Below are 16,505 nucleotides of genomic sequence, written 5' to 3'. Positions count from 1 at the left end.
TTTTCTAATATATTTGACTTTAATAATTAAGGAAAGATTGAGATAATTGAGATAAATTTTGATTATTCCAAATCCAGTTCAGAACACATCTGATTCCCTGTATATTTCAGAACATAAAAACATGCATATCCAAGACCATTTATTTTATTCTGTAATTTTACAGAACATTATAACAGCACAAACAAACCCCAATGACCTGAAAGGAATCACTAATAAGCAAGAGAGAACTCACAACAGATATCAGTTTTTGCTTTTCATATTTGTTGTGCAATAAAGCCTTGTATAATTGAAATGCCCCAAGTAAACATAGGTTTTCTAACCTTATCCCTGCCAAAGGAATAGAGTGCATTGCACTGATAAAAGGTCCCACTTAACCTTAACTTGGCTATTGAACCAAAGGCAGAAACATACTGGTGGCCAATGGAAGGTGGACAAGACTGGTACAATTTCTATGGTGTCGTTCCATATTCAAACTTTACAAATGCTGATCATTGAAGTGTTAGTTACAGTCAAATGAGGAAAACAAAAGTTGCCCATGCTGATCATTGCATGAAAAATACATTGAGATACACTGAAAGACACCTAGAAAGGGAAACCTTGCTTTCTCAAGTTTTAGCAATAATTTTGCTGCCAGCTACAAAACAGCTACTAAACTATGGAAGACATGGATGAGACATTTAACTGAAGTTTGGAATTTGGGAGTGTGGGGACAAACGTAATGCTGGGCGAGCTCCACATGAAGTACACAATTTAGCATTTGTGATATTGTCCTCATCTTAAATAAGCTGCAAACGGGAATAGCAGCAATATTTGCAGTGTGTAACAAAAATGACAGAACTTCATCTTGGTAGGAACTTTGGAGTTTCTTGACTAAGATTGGACATGTTAAAAACAAACACGATAATAATGCAATATTTACTTTTAATGTCCATAAAGTACCTAACGCCCTCCATTTAACCAGTACTTCAAACTTAAGATGTAAGAGGGACATCATCAATTGACAACCTGCTATTTAATTGACCAATTTGATTGCTCTTTTTAAGTCATTGTCATTTAGTTTTTTTTCTTGTTTTGACAAGCACAAGGGAATGTTTAATGTCAAAATGTACTATACATCTGCAGAGCCTCTTCTAGTCCAAACGATTTCAAAATAATAGCTGATTAGCTCCAAAAGTAGCACGAATATACAGCTAGAGTAAATCTGCCAGTGTTTGACTCCTCAATGGTGTTGAGTTCTCTTGCTGTAGTGCGGTCATTTTCTGGGGAGCAACATCTTTGCTTCTTTTTTAAAAAAACAAAAACAAAAAATGAAAACATGGGATACGAAATTGTTTCATGAGACATTCGGATTTTTTGTTTCTTGCAGCAAAAAAAGAAAAGAAAAAAAAAAGTCCTCTCTTCTTGGTCTGTTTTACAGTATCATGGCTGGATGCTTCCCTGGCTGTCAGGGTCCGTCTCAGAAGAGCTGCTTTCAGAGTCCGAGTCGTTGTCGTTGGGCTCGCTCATCACACGTTTCTCCCGTATCCGTCTATGGATGGCGCTGAGCCGAGTCTGCAGCCGCTGATAGTCATAACGGCCACGCTTTTCTCCAAATGGGTCCTGGAAGGGGTTTGCAGAGGACATTCAATCTAGTTAGTTCTTTAGCTTGCTAGCTAGCTAACACTTTTGGTAAACATTGGTTTTATTTTTTTTATTTATTTTCACACATGCCCAGAAGCAGAAGGTGGGGCCCCGACCTTAGCATCCATTTTCAATAATTTCTTCATAAAATAACAGGTCATGTTAACAAGCTATGTGATGTGAACTATCAGTAGTCACCTTCATGTTCTGTCCCTGCAGATGAAGCCTCTCTTTGCAAACTCCCTCATAGAAATCATAGTATTCTAGGAAAGACTTCTCCATCACACTCCTTAAAATAAACACACAATAAATGATAGGCAAGTGTCAGAGGTGAGAAAACGATCGGAAGAAAGCACCAAAGAGATGGGGAAAGAAAATAGTCTTGCCACAAAGCTTCAGGACAGGGGACTTTGCCCTCCAGCATGTCACACACAGCAACCCTCATGGTTTCATGACGTATGCACTCGTTATAGTTCTTACTGTCCCCTGGATGTCGCTCCTGAAAGTCACACAGACATATCATCATTGTGTTGCATAGGTATGTGCAGTTTCTATAAAAAAAAAAATCTGTTAAGGGTGTACCTGCTCAAATCCAGGTTCATTGTGATAAGGTTTCTCTGTCATCAGTGACTGGATGGAAATAAGGACAGAGGAGATGCTCTGCGCTGGACTCCATGCTGGCCCTGTCCATGTTCTGTACAACAATGCAAATGTCCATTCTCATTTTAACAGGTAACACGAAATTGAAAGTACATTCTCTGAGGGTGCCATAATAAAGTATTGCCACTCTCATTAAAAATCACATTATAAATAAAGACAAAATTCTTTATAAATGTACAGTGTTATGGCAATTTTGTAGTATTAAATGGAATTACATTTTTTAAGAATAAGAATCTCTAAGATAAAGGTGCACCATAATTACCATATTTTTTAGACTCATCGCACTATTTTTTTCGTTGTCTGGTTCTGCGACTTATACTACAAGAGTCTTGTTTATTAAAATTATGTTAATAATATTTGAGTAAGAGCTCAATCTGGCCCTCAAAATGCTTGTTCCCTAATCGTGACTTTTTTGGGCTGTTGGCAAATACATTTGGTACTTTACACCAGAATTCTAGTTAGGTAAGCCAATTTTGGACGAGCTCCAAGTCACACCTGAGTCTCAGTAACAGCCAAACTCTGGGACAAAAAAAAGTGACGTATTGTCTGAAAAATATGATAAACACTTCTCATTATCATTGAGTCATGAGTAGAAACTGCACAGAAATGATGCTTTGGATTATTATGAAAATTGGACAAACACTACATAATAATAAATGTGTAACTTGGGCCTTACCCGAGGATGCTGAGGCAGACCTTGCCATTACGGTAAAAATTGGGATTGAACCGGACAGTGTTCTGACCGGTGGTGATGAGCTTGACCCGTGGAGGGTGGATAGGGTAGTCGGGTGGGCATCGAAACAGGAAGAGGAAGAAACCACCCTCATAAGGTGTGTCAAATGGTCCCGTTATCAGCGCATGGATCTTAGAAAGAAAAGATAATGTACTTAATACATTAAATGTACTTAAAACACAGCAGGAACATGGATGTTTGAATAACAATTGCTTAACATTTTTATTTTGGTTCTTTACAATGGGAAAAGTGTATTGCACTTGTACTTGACTGAAAAAAAATATTTCACGAGGTTTTATTTAAAAAGCCACAGATGTATTTTACAAGCTAAATCAACAGTGTCAAGTTGAATCTCGATTTTTTTTTTTTTACCTTGGTCATGTCTTGAGGATCAGGAACAACAAACATCCCAGGAGGCGGCTCCTTGTAGATAGACATAATATCCCTAACAACACAAAACAATAGTAGGTCACTCTTTGAACGTTCTGAAATCTCAGATATCTTCTGTGATCAAATACAATACATAATATAGCTGGAGCTGTAACAAAACGCTTGACATATAGCAATGGGACAAACACAAAAGACAGTGAAAACAGGAAATACGAGCTCCGATGAGAATTTTGGAGCATTTGAAGGAAGACTGACTGATTTAAAATAAAGTTCATTACAGTAGATTAGCCGAGAAGTAACAAAGGCAAGAAAGGAAGTGCTTTCTTTACCTTAGCAAGCTGTAAAAGATGGAAATAGCGGGATTTAACACATGCACTGATTTGGAGGTCCAATTTGAAAATCACTGTCCAAATTTAAAACCCAAGTTTAAGACTATTGGCTTAAGATAAGACTCCAGAGATCCCAGATCAACAGGGTTGGATGTCATTTAATTTAAAGGTCTTCAAGGGCTCCAGAAATTTGAAACTTTGTGAAAAGCAAAATAAAGTACTGATGTCAACACGATTTCAAGTCTTTCGTTAAGTCAGTTTTCATTCCGCAGAAAGTGACGGAGAGAAGCAAAACACTTTCAGTTTCGTTGATTACCTTTTTATTCTTAAAATAGCTGGCTGCGACGTCTTTTCGTTATCCCAGTCCGTACTACGGGTAGGATCCCAAGAAGCGGCGTAGACCTGTGTTAGGGGGCCAGGTCCAGCCACTCCGGCGACACCTTGTCCAACACCTTGAGGGGGTGAAGAGGTGTGTACGTTCGGTGACACCGACACGACCGGTGGAGATAAGACAAACACGCTCCAAAAGTCCGTCTGAGAAGCCGGGAGACCATCAGTTGGAGATCCATCATGGCTTACGGCAGTCTGGTCACCCTCAGAAGCCGGGGCCGTATTGGTGCCGAGGGGTCCATCAGCCGGGGAGTTTCCCAAACTCGGGAAGGGCGAAGATCCACCGGTTTGTCCGGTAACGCTAGAGCCATGTGTATCACCGGTTGACGCATCTTCAATACTGTCCGCCATAGCTCGCAAGCTATCAAGCTGGAGCTAAAATGCTGGTGTTCAATAATGTACACAAATTATTAGAAGCATTGACAGCAGGACGACAAGTTTAAAGTCTCTCTGCTTCTGTGGTGCTTCAGTGGTATCAGAGAAACGACGAGTCGGGTCCAGATGAGACCAGAAAACGAAACATTTCTTCCCCAGGCATAGTAGCTATTCCTCGTTAGCTTACACTGTGTTTTCCGCAGGCCTAAAAAAAAGTCGAAAACCGCTAGCAAACTCACATCTTCCGCATTATGACAATCTATGGGAGAGCGTACCAGCAGATAATGTTGACTTGGAAAAATATGGGTTCCGAATAAAAATAATTCTTACCACCCGTAACCTTGTCAAAAGCACGAGAGTGCTCAACTTCGACATCGGACGTCGTTTCAAGTCAAGATTCACACGCACACGGTATTTGGGGAACTTCCGGTAATGCTTCAAAGTAAGTGCGCCTCAAAGTAAACGTATATGTCGTGTTATGCCTCGTGTTTACTCATTTCAAACACTTTGCGGTCGTCACAAAGACTGCATAATAATAATAATAATAAATAATAATAATAATAAAAGCTCCTCCCGTAGCCTCCTGGTGACTTCATACCCAAGCACATGCTTCACAATAAGGTGGTAGGTTCAATTCTGACTCCGGCCTTCCTGTGTAGAGTTTGTATGTTCTCCCTGTGCCTGTGTGGATTTCCTTCCGTGTGTTAGTGTTTCAAATGTTTTATTTACCTTATGATGTAAATGTGATCGGACATAAATGTTTTGTCGTGTCATTTTGTTTTGGGCAAGTAAGATTGATTATCTCAAAGTTAAGTGCTAAATAAATCATGTTTTTGTCTTATTGTATCTGGTCTTAAAGCATAAGGTAAAAATATTGACCATTTTTTCTAACCTGAAGACAGTAATGCCCAGGTCAGTCATTCATAGAAAATGCCTACATCACTTCACTAGAAAGGCAATTCTAACCAGTTGCCTAACTCACCTCATGTTGCTCTTTGCAATGCAGAAGAAAATATTAAACATTCTGTGTAGTGCAACATTTTATGCAGTTGCATGTGTATGATCTGGTTCTGAGGTGTGCAATTTGGAATCATGCAATTTGAGTTTCCCCTTCAGTCACAATAAGTCAAATAAAAGTACATCCAGAGGCCATTTTATTGAATGATGGATATTCCTGTTAGATCCTCATCTCATCCATGGACTACCTTCTAAATTAACACAGCATTATTAAGATGAAAATATTACAATGTTTCTAAACAAAAGACTGAATTGCAAATTAAGTTTGTTCCAACCATTTATTCAAGATATTTTTCATACTGAAATGGTTTTCCAGAAAAACTACAGAACATAAAAATGTATCCTGATGTGTATCAGCCTTTACTCTTGATTTCTGTTAATTGGAATGGCCCCATCAGCACATTAGAGTTCCTGTTCTGGAACATCCTCACTCCGTTGAATGGATGGAGGGAAGGTAACTTCGATGGAGAGTTGACGGGAAAGGTGTAAAAGAAGCTGAAGGTGTGATTGTCTCCAGATTTACATGGCAAAGAGAATAAGGAATGCCACCATCAAACAAAAGAGACCCATAGCCTCAGATAGAGCAAAGCCCAGGATGGCGTAGGAGAAGAGTTGCTGCTTTAGGGAGGGGTTCCTGCAAAGAATAGTGAAGATTTTTGGGTCAGATTTACCAGGTGCTAATATTCATACACCTTTATTCTGTCTCCATTTCACTTTATATTAAAACAAATTACCTAGCATAGCCAATGATGAGGCTACCAAAAACCGTTCCAATTCCGGCTCCAGAACCAGCAACTCCCACTGTGGCAGCACCAGCACCAATAAACTTAGCAGCAGTGTCGATGTCCCGAGAGACCGCACTGGTCTGGAAATAACGGCTTAGGACTGCAGACTGACTTACTGGCAACAGTGCCTAGAGAAGACAAGAGAACTTAATTAGTAACTTAAAACAGAAACTATTTTTTAAAAAGGGCACGCTCGTGCGCAGTAATGGAATAGAGACCGGTTTTTACATTTCTCCTTTTTTTCCCACGACAGCTAATCGTTCTTATGCAAGAGCCTGCTAATTTTCAGGCATGGAACCGAGGAAGGACGATGGCAAGCTGGCACATTTAAGTAAACATGTATACTTGCTGATCCTAATGGAATTTTGATAAAGTAAGTGCTGACGTGAAAGTGGTAAATTAAATATTAAGTTTTTGTAAAAGTGTGTACATGATCACTACTTCTTACCTGCTGCTGCTCCACTGTTACTTCGGGTCTGTTAAAAAGGGAGACTGAGACTGGCCGGGCAAGGACTCTGGACCCCCCACGCAGCTATAACACATTTAGTACAGAGTCAAACTCAAAAATCATGGCAATATTATTCATATTTAATTGCAACAATCTTCCTTGATAAACATCTCAAATTATTTATATGATCCCGAGCATTACCAGTGATTTATGACAAGAATTAAGTTGCAAGAAGTCTCAGAGTTGAGCAAAATTATTCATGCCAACTTACCAGAGCAGGAGAAGTGACAAACTTTGCACAGGAATACATGGCTGGAACCTGAGAATGAGAAAATGCATTGCAGCATGGAATTCAAACACTGAAACACACAACATTGTGCTAAATCAAAAGATAATCTTAAAAAAATAAAAAATAAAAATTGAGAATGCTATATGAACATAAATCAGTTTGTGAGTGCATTTATAAGTTCTCCTCTCTTAGGGGGGCATTGTGATAAAATGCCTAAATGTAATTTCGGAAACATGGTAGAAAACAAATGACGTCACTACAATGTCAGGAAATAAGTGTGAAGAACCGTATGAACATGCTGCGGTCAAGTCTAGCGTTGTTGCTGGCCACTTCGTTTTTGGAGGCTAATCCAATTATCAACAGACTTGGATCACTTGGCGATTTAATTTAAGAATATGAAGTCTGCCGATAAAGCTGGGGAAAAACGGCTACAGCTCCCCTTTGCTTAGAGGCGCCATTTCCTGAAGCCTGGAGGACACTTCAGCTTAAGATGTCACCTAGCTTTGATTGAAATACCAGTCGTGAAATATGTTCCAAACACTGATCAGAGGTTAATCTGAACACTTGCCCGTCTAATAGTTCATACACGGGGTCACAAATGGTTGTCCTGGAGTGGGATGGGACACACACTGCCAGCCAGTGCTAATATCATGTTGCTAAGCTAAGCACGTACCGTACCTGAAGGTCAAAATGAATTACTAATGATTTCTCGATCACAGTGCAAACCCATCAAAACTAAATCTTCAACGCAATGCAATGCTAAAAATGCAGATGATGAAAGTAGAAGAAAGAGCGAGGTCTTGACAAGAGACGCCTGAACGAAGCACAAAAGGCCTGCAGACAGAAAGAGTAGTACATCCAGTACATAAGGGTGCAAATCAGTCGCGTAATGGCGTGTGACCGAGAATCGCCAAACAAGACACAAAAAACAAATTGCATGCGTGCACAATAGGGAACAAATAGCACCACTTTACACATTAATACGAAATGACCAGCGAATCAGCTGACATCTATCGGTACCATCTTTGAATGGCCGACCTAGCTAAGTTGCTACATGGTATAGTTCAGAAGCGTTTCCTGACGAGCTCCGACAGAACTAAGAATGCATTAAAAAGCTAACTAACATCAGTGCACAAAAGAAAAAGGAAGCTACAGCAAATATTACCGGTTAGTTACGGTATCGGGAGGGTCCCTGATTAGCTTCTCTAGCAGCGAGCGGTAGTCAATGAAGGCAGAACGCAAAAGACTGTCACCTTGTCATTTATAAGAAATGTGTGTACGTCCTAATCGCCCATTGGACAGTAAATCTCAGAAGCGGAAGTAGTATCGTACGTCATCAAGTAACTTCCGTTAATGTAGCCTATTGGAGAGATGTTTGTTACTCAAGAAAGTATTTTATTGGTCAAAACTTGTGGAGGCGGAACCAGTGAACTGGAACATTTACTACTTACCGGGCGACAAGGGGCGACCTTTCAAACACATCCCGTGTCCTATATCGCTATTGGATAATCGATAGGAAATCCGGTCTGCAAAAAAACATCACCATAGATATGACCAATACATAGATGCCACTGAAGACCACCAATATTCATAGAAACAATAGAAAACTACGCTCCTATGCCTTGTGACGTCCACGTTGGTGGGGTCAACTTTGCTATCAAAGGCAATGCATATAGATTGAAAGTATTAATAATTTACTCTGAGTCATTTCTCAACTAATCCCCCCCCCCCCCACACACACACACAACAATTACGATTTTTTCACTGTATTATTTTTCAGACGGTAGTTTTCTTTCCATACATGGCGGTGAATGATTTAGCAAATGGACCGACATTGCCATCTAGAGGTGAAAAGCGGAACAACGAGACGTTTTTCAGTTGAGAACTAAACCTGCTGAGTTGACACGTCTCATAGCTTTTGCAACATTTTGGGTAGACTTGTAAATAATCCCATGGGAATTTTCATAAATTGGTCTACATTATGACACGTTCCTAAACCCTTAGAAATTGATTAAAAATGGGACCAACCCAGGAAGTTGGGCCAAATTGGCTGGGTCCGTCAACTTGAGATGGAAAGGGAGGGAGGGAGAAGGGGAGAGAGAGAGAGAGAGAGAGAGATTTGAGATTTGATTATTCATTACATTATCATGTTGCATGCTGTAAATAAATAATTTACTAACGCTTCAGAAAAAAGACTGTTGAAGGTAATATATGACAAATCCGAAAAGCCTACCATAAATGAGCTCGTGTGTGTTTTTTTATAGGTTCCATGTGACCCCACTCTCCACCGGAAGGTGTACAACTTCATTAAGATAACGTGCATTGTAAAGTGAAAATTTAATGTATTCCTCATGCTGTATTTTTCATCACCCACTGTAGTGCAAGGAGTCTTGTGTGATCCTGGAACATATAAAGTATCCTTGTGGGTGAAAAAAATAGTTTATTTTCCAGTAAAATCTCATTGCGGATGAATATAATCTATCTATCTATCTATCTATCTATCTATCTATCTATCTATCTATCTATCTATCTATCTATCTATCTATCTATCTATCTATCTATCTATCTATCGTCGACCGCGTTGCTCAACAACAACAACAACAACAACAACAACAACAACAACAACAACAACAACAACAACAACAACAACAACAGCAGAGCATCAGCAGCGGCATCAAACGAATTGCGCAATATAAAAATACGATTATAATGTGGGTACGCGTGAAAAAAACATAGTTCATCATCAATAATATAATTACTTTTGATTGAAACGTACTTTTATGAAAGACGCATCACTGTTAAGGACATAAAAGACGGCCCAAACCACCAGGGTTACATTTTTAACCGCTATAGTGCAGGAGCAGGGCAAAGGCTGAAATTCTAAAAAGGCAGTATTTGGCCCTGACGAGTGTAACGGCAAATCCAAGTATCATTTGCGACTTTTTACGTTTTGTCTTTGCAGCTTTGGACAATGACGAACCCTGATACCAAATGCGATGTGCAGTTTTAGAAAATTATTATGATTAATGTTTTTCTGTATTTTGCATGGCTCTACAGTAATCTATTATAATGCGTTTGTTCTTTTTAATTTTCTTAAATTATAGCCGCTGTAATTCAATCAATTACCCGAGTGAGGATATAAATAATAATTTAAAAAAATAAAGGCATATCATCTTCTTTCAGACAATGCAGGAGTGACGCAGTTGCAGTTTTAAACACACACGCGCGCGCTTCAGTGAAAGGAAAGTATAATGAAACAAAACTGCTTTGATTAAAAATAATGATTTTCTGCCCCTTAGTTATGTGAGGTATTTTATTTATTGCCTGTGGTCAAAATGTTGAATTTCCACATTTAGCTATATCCTCAGATTTCCTCACAACTGCGCTCAACTCTGTTAGCACTGTAATCCTTAAATGTTTTTGCACCTCGTCTTGCTGTATCTTTCTGGTGCCGTCCTTGCTTAACAGTTCACTGCGTCTTTTTCTATTTTTTAACCGCGCAGTCACGTTCCCTCCTTTTTTTAATCCGCCCCCACAAAAAGGGCGTATAGCAGAGCAATTAACAAACAAAACGTAAGCAGAATAAATCATAAATATCCACATGATTACAGCATGTTAGGAAAATAATAATAACTACAAAACAATTTATAATCCCTCAATTAATATACAAACATCAAAATACCAATTGACTACTGAATCATGGAAGGTTCTCGCGATTGTATATATTATTATTGTATATATTGTACACAAAATATGTATACGATTGTATGAAACAAAACAATTCAATTTTACAATTCAAATTTTTGAGGTCATGGTGTTATAAAGGTAAACATGCGATAAAACAGGTGACAATTATACTACTACTAGTTTAAAGTGACGCATTCATTTTCAAAAGCGCTTATAAATAAATAATTGTTCTATTTTATGTTCATATTTCACATAGAGGAATTCACAACACTTCCCACTGCCATCATTGTAGAAACGCAATACATGCTATTAATCTGGCAAACACATTTTAATCGAAGGTATATTCTAACAAATTCCTTCCCGCCGTCACACATAAATAAATTGAGAAGAAAAACTGCGCGTCTTCTTAATTATACGTGAGCTGACTTACAGAAGTCTTTATTGTTGTATTTTAAAACTAGTAAGAACCGTTCATGTTTAGAATTATTCTCGATAGACGAAAAACGAAAGTTTACAAACGATTTGCTGGTTATGATGGAGTATTCGTCTTGATACGGGATATATTAGGCCGTGTGATGACAATCATTGAGGCAGCATGGCGCTTTCCTGGTTTCCTCTTGCAAGCACGCACGCGCGCGCGCGTTCCGATCCCCTTGCACATAAACACACGCACGGACACATAAAGCTTTGAGATGGCGGTGGCCTTGAACTTGAGCTCAATACATCTGTCTGCAACCCTCCTGCCCCCCTTTTCCTTGCGTCAAACTTGACCTTGAACCTCTGAGGAAACGTCTGGGGTGCGGACCACACTGCAGGAGAGCACTAAATGTGACTTCTGTGTGTGGCCTCTGGCGCGCTTGTGCATGTGCAAATGAAAGTAAAATGGGATTTACTCATCTTTTTATTGTACTTGATTAAGAAGTAACGTCATGAAAATGCTAAGATTTTTGCTCTGTATTTTTTTTTTTTTACCTTGACATTTTTTGGTCTCTTAAAGGGGGCAGAAAAGTCAAATTGCAAAAAAAATTAATGAGACAGGTAAGACACAAAGAAAAGTAACCAATCATATGCGTTATACATATGAGAAATTCAAGAGAGACGCAATCCGAATTTTGCCTCTTGGACCTGATCATGCAATTTTTTTTATACAAATCCTACGACCAATTGTTGAATGAACAAAGCTGCAATTCTTTTTAAAACATTTTTCAAAGGAGTGAAAGACATTATACATGCAAACACGCCATTCCATTTTTCATACTGCTTATACATACATATATATATATATATATATATATATATATATATATATATATATATATATATATATATATATATATATATATATATATATATATATATATATATATATATATATATATATATATATATATATACATATATATACACGTACGAAACTTGATCTATTGTATAATGAACAAGTCACACCATCATCACTTTGATTTTCCCCATCACATATGGCGAGCTGTCGGCCATGCAAGTGAGAATCATATCTCAGTTGGGTTACCTGGTAACTAGTTCGACTACAATAAATCAAATTAAATATTGATGCTGCTATTCACGTTATCTTATAAATAATACCCACGATAACGGTTTCATCTGCTTTGTATTTTGTATGTATTGTTACAAACAGTCATAATTATCTAAAACCACTGCAGCTCGTGGTTTGCATTGCTGCAATGCGCATTTTAACGCAAAGCGCAAAAGCTGTCTGTCGCTTTTTTTTTTTTTGTTGGCTGCATCCAGGTAGACCTTGTATGGATTTACATGAGACAAAGACAGATCAGACACACGTGGAATCGTTTCCAACACATGTTCATATTCTTCCGGTGCCTGCTCTAGCTCCAATAAAAATATTTTCCTTGAGTGACAATCTCGAAAACATTGCCTTTTTTTTTTTTTGTAGTTCTTCCTATCACGTGATCGCTCTGGCTCATCCAATGGACGCTCGACCACCCTCATATAATCTCCTCTAAAGGCGGTTTGCGTCAAGATATGAAACCGGATGACCGACTAGTTACTCTTTTCCTTGGAGTCTGCAAGGAATACGCGTCACGCATGCAATGACTGTGTGCGTGAGGGCAATACGAATCCGCATGTGTGCCTTAGTTGTGCAGGAGCAGACGCATGCGCCTTTACCTCGATGCGCGCACTAACCAGAACGGCGAAAAAGAGTTCGTATGACAGGCTGTTTGATGCTAAACCCTCGCTGGTCAGCGGAAACGGTAATGTTTGTTTATGACAATAATCTGGACGAGTTTAACAAGAACATGGAAGGGCTGGTGAGTAGCGGGAACTTTGCCACCGCCAATGCAGTCAACCAGTGTCGCAACTTAATGGCTCATTCGGCAGCCGCGGCTGCACTAGGCGGCCATCCTTCGGGGTTAATGCATTCTTCAGCGGGTTACTCCACCATGGACGTCTCGATGTCAGTCCCCGGTGATGCATCTGTATCGTCGGTGAAAACGTGCGCGGCGGGACCGTGTCCAGCAGCGAGCGTTCCACACCAGAGCACTTCTGCAGCTCCTGCTTTACCTTACGGCTACTTTGGTAGCGGCTACTATCCGTGTAGGATGGGGCGTGGTCCTGTCAAATCGTGCACGCAGGCTGCTGGAGCCGCGCTCAGCTCTCAATACATGGACACCACCGTGAACTCCGATGAATACCCGAACCACAGGCCAAAGGAGTTCGCCTTTTACCATGGCTACCCAAGTCCATACCAGTCCATGGCAAGCTACCTGGACGTGTCCGTGGTCCAAACGCTGGGTACTGGTGAGCCGCGCCATGAGACCCTCCTCCCCATGGACAGCTACCAGCCATGGGCTCTCACCAACGGTTGGGGGGGACAGATGTACTGTTCCAAAGACCAGGGACAGGGACATCTCTGGAAGTCCGCTTTGGCTGGTAATATTTCATTAATTGCCTCATCATTAATTCGGACTCACTCTTTAAGGCTAAATGCTCTTTTTCATGTATCATTTTATGACGATAGTACAAAACAAAAAAGTGCGTCTGCAATTAGCATTTTATTAACATGCTCTATTAGAATTTATCAATATAGGTTTCAATCAGACAGTTTATGTTTAAGTTTGCTAATTTATTTTAAATCATAATATTCTTGTATCATTTGTGTAAATGTTATTCAGGGTTTTAAATTTTAATGACTTTAAAAACTCAATTTGAACAGGCCTACAATATGTCTGTCATGAGTGTAGTCTTTCTTTCTTTTTCTCTTTTTCCCTCTCTCTCTTTTTTTTCTTAGATAAATCTGTCATTTGTTATTGTTTGGTAAACAATTTATTTGTCCAAAAATATATAAACATTCATATAATATATGCGTGCGTGTCTATATAAATGCATGCGACACAACATGCTTAAATTGTGACCATAATTAGACTTTGCTATAAATATGCCCCCCCCCCCTTAATACAGGTTACATTTATATAAATATATAGGCTACCATTACCCAATAACCATATTGATTTGCGGTGCTGTCTACTGCTCGGTGGGCCTCGCAAAGGAGAATCCTGCTCTCCATTTTGCCTTACCTGGATAAATAAGGGTTAATTAAGTAAAATAAATAAACTGGAAGATTTAGAGAATAACTTGATGATCCATCTTCACATCGTGATGACGCAACATGTGGAAAAATGTTTCTTATCATGTCCCCTTTTCTACTTGTTATCAGATGTGGTTGCCCACCAGCAAGAATGTTCCCCTTTTCGCCGAGGCAGAAAGAAGCGGATACCTTACACAAAGGTGCAGCTTAAAGAGCTAGAGAAAGAATATGCTGCCAACAAATTCATCACAAAGGACAAGAGGAGGAAGATTTCAGCCGCAACTAATCTTTCGGAGAGGCAGATCACCATCTGGTTCCAGAACAGGAGGGTAAAGGAGAAGAAGTTTGTGACTAAAGTGAAAAGCTCCACGCCTTAGCATCCTACTCATTTGGACCACGGGGGAGTTAGTGTTTGCATAAACCTGACACGAGATGACGTTTTTGATGATCAATCCGTGACTGATCTCCTCTCAGACGCATATATGCATCTTGTATATGGAAAAAAAGATTTAAAAAATGAAATGAATAAACCAAATCCAATTGCAGGCATTTTGTAAATATGACATAAATTGAACTGACTGCTCTGTTTTAATTTGCTTGTATGTAGCTTAAAGGCTATCAAGTGCTATCCCGCCACAGCTTGTTTATAACGTGCTCACATTTCATATATGGGATTTTTTTAAATTCAGTCTTCAGTGCATTTTAAACGATACATAGAATTTCATATTTCAATGTCCCAATCTGCACGTAGCTCCGGTAATGGCAGCTGTTGCTTGTATTGCCACATGAAAGTGCTGATAGGACATCATTTGGACAAACTATACCGGAACAGTAGACTGTTGATACTGTACAAATATGTGAATAAAACCTTGTTTTGAACATCTCTTCATTTAAATATGTAAAAGCATGACAAGAAAATATATACAATAAAATGTATCGCAAAAGCAAAGCTGCTGTTTGCCTTCTGTTTCTAATTCATTTGTCACAATTTCATAAATATTATCATCCACCATGATGTAAAAAGTACACGCACGCACACATCAAATCGATAAAAGTTAAGGAAGTTGGAAAATCAAAAGTGAGGGCGACAGTAAACATCTTTTTTTTAAACAAACTAGGTCAATATCAAAGATGTCCGTTGCACACACAAAATAATATAGGAATAAATAAAATTGCACAGAATAAGGACCGAGATAGGTTTGCCCTTGACCTTCACAGTAAACGCCCACCAATATAAATTCAGTAGAGGGGTCTCTGTCCATTTAACAAGAAATATGTATTTACTGGTGTATTGCGCAGGCGCGCGCTCTCACGCACGCACACACACACGAAATTTGTCTTTCATCTGCTCATGCATCATAATTTCCTCAACATGTCCCCACATAAAACGCACACGATGATCTTAATTAATAAAAGTAATACAATAATATTTTTTTCAGGTGTTTTTACACGTCGAGGGCCTGCGTAGTAGGCCCAACATATACGCGGGTGGGGGAACGAGCAGGAAATTGCGTACTTTGATTTTGCCACATTTGACTTTTAACTCAAATGTTAAGTATTTTACGATAAAGAAAGAGAACGTAAGAAAACTTTACTGCTTTGTTTTCCATCCATTCAAATATTTTTACGTGGGCATATTGCTCCTTATTAACACCAAAGACGTGTCCAGTTAATTTGATAAAAATTTAAGCAAATAAAAATGTGCAATGTCTATTTTCTATATGATCCGAAAATGTTGAAAACAAGAAAATGCGTGGGGGGTCGCAGTGTCCAACATCAGCATCGAACTTGGCGGTGTGCGTGCGCTGCTGCATGTTGACACTCTTTACAACGCAGTCTCCGTCCGCCCTTAAAACCAACAATACTGACGGAAGTTCTTGGCCCATAAAGATCTTTCTGCGCCTTGTCTAAATAGTAGAGAATGATGAGAAGGACTGGGAAGAAATCTGCAACATAGCTCGCATTGCGGGACACATCAGCCGACAATGAATTTATTCTTGCAGCGGGCATGCTTGATCTTTTGCTTCATTTAAATATATGCAATAAGCCGAATAAAAACAAATAAAAACGCATTTTGAGAGACTATGAATATATAATAATAATAATAATAATATAGCAATTACGCTGCGGCAAGCAGGCGTCCCTTTGTTTGTGGAAATAATTAGTCACACGACATTGGCAGCTCCGAATCAGTAATTTAAGAGT

General features: G+C 39.1%; 3 protein-coding genes across 3 annotated transcripts; 1 reads left to right on the top strand and 2 right to left on the bottom strand.

Moving 5' to 3' along the window:
- Nucleotides 1-124: 124 nt before the first annotated feature.
- Nucleotides 125-4,473, bottom strand: ube2z (ubiquitin-conjugating enzyme E2Z). Its single transcript, XM_037256278.1, has 7 exons — nucleotides 4,049-4,473; nucleotides 3,386-3,458; nucleotides 2,957-3,144; nucleotides 2,203-2,314; nucleotides 2,007-2,119; nucleotides 1,819-1,909; nucleotides 125-1,599 (listed from the first exon to the last, which is right to left on the bottom strand). The coding sequence occupies exons 1-7, from the start codon at nucleotides 4,471-4,473 to the stop codon at nucleotides 1,420-1,422; spliced, it is 1,182 nt and encodes a 393-aa protein (XP_037112173.1). The 3' UTR covers nucleotides 125-1,419.
- A 1,300-nt stretch (nucleotides 4,474-5,773) lies between these two features.
- Nucleotides 5,774-8,339, bottom strand: LOC119125978 (ATP synthase F(0) complex subunit C2, mitochondrial-like). The gene is made up of 5 exons (XM_037256949.1): nucleotides 8,202-8,339; nucleotides 7,019-7,066; nucleotides 6,748-6,831; nucleotides 6,249-6,427; nucleotides 5,774-6,148 (listed from the first exon to the last, which is right to left on the bottom strand). Exons 2-5 carry the CDS (start codon nucleotides 7,055-7,057, stop codon nucleotides 6,034-6,036), a joined length of 417 nt encoding a protein of 138 aa, XP_037112844.1. The 5' UTR covers nucleotides 7,058-7,066; nucleotides 8,202-8,339; the 3' UTR covers nucleotides 5,774-6,033.
- Nucleotides 8,340-12,921: 4,582 nt separating this feature from the next.
- hoxb13a (homeobox B13a) lies at nucleotides 12,922-14,677 on the top strand. The gene is made up of 2 exons (XM_037257026.1): nucleotides 12,922-13,645; nucleotides 14,430-14,677. Exons 1-2 carry the CDS (start codon nucleotides 12,922-12,924, stop codon nucleotides 14,675-14,677), a joined length of 972 nt encoding a protein of 323 aa, XP_037112921.1.
- Nucleotides 14,678-16,505: the final 1,828 nt, after the last annotated feature.

Source organism: Syngnathus acus, chromosome 8 (assembly GCF_901709675.1).
Source record: "Syngnathus acus chromosome 8, fSynAcu1.2, whole genome shotgun sequence".
Classification (NCBI taxonomy): domain Eukaryota; kingdom Metazoa; phylum Chordata; class Actinopteri; order Syngnathiformes; family Syngnathidae; genus Syngnathus; species Syngnathus acus.
This window is presented reverse-complemented; position numbering and strand designations above follow the sequence as displayed.

Excerpts from the sequence above, each read along its gene's own strand:
- ube2z (XM_037256278.1), bottom strand. The coding sequence starts at position 4,473 with ATGGCGGACAGTATTGAAGATGCGTCAACCGGTGATACACATGGCTCT. Across the intron at positions 3,459-4,048 it reads GCTATTTTAAGAATAAAAAG|GGATATTATGTCTATCTACA; the intron begins GTAATCAACGAA and ends TTGTGTTGTTAG. Across the intron at positions 2,120-2,202 it reads ATGAACCTGGATTTGAGCAG|GAGCGACATCCAGGGGACAG; the intron begins GTACACCCTTAA and ends TGTGACTTTCAG.
- LOC119125978 (XM_037256949.1), bottom strand. The coding sequence starts at position 7,057 with ATGTATTCCTGTGCAAAGTTTGTCACTTCTCCTGCTCTG. Across the intron at positions 6,832-7,018 it reads TTGTCACTTCTCCTGCTCTG|CTGCGTGGGGGGTCCAGAGT; the intron begins GTAAGTTGGCAT and ends AATGTGTTATAG. Across the intron at positions 6,149-6,248 it reads CTCATCATTGGCTATGCTAG|GAACCCCTCCCTAAAGCAGC; the intron begins GTAATTTGTTTT and ends TATTCTTTGCAG.
- hoxb13a (XM_037257026.1), top strand. The coding sequence starts at position 12,922 with ATGACAGGCTGTTTGATGCTAAACCCTCGCTGGTCAGCGGAAACGGTA. Across the intron at positions 13,646-14,429 it reads CTGGAAGTCCGCTTTGGCTG|ATGTGGTTGCCCACCAGCAA; the intron begins GTAATATTTCAT and ends ACTTGTTATCAG.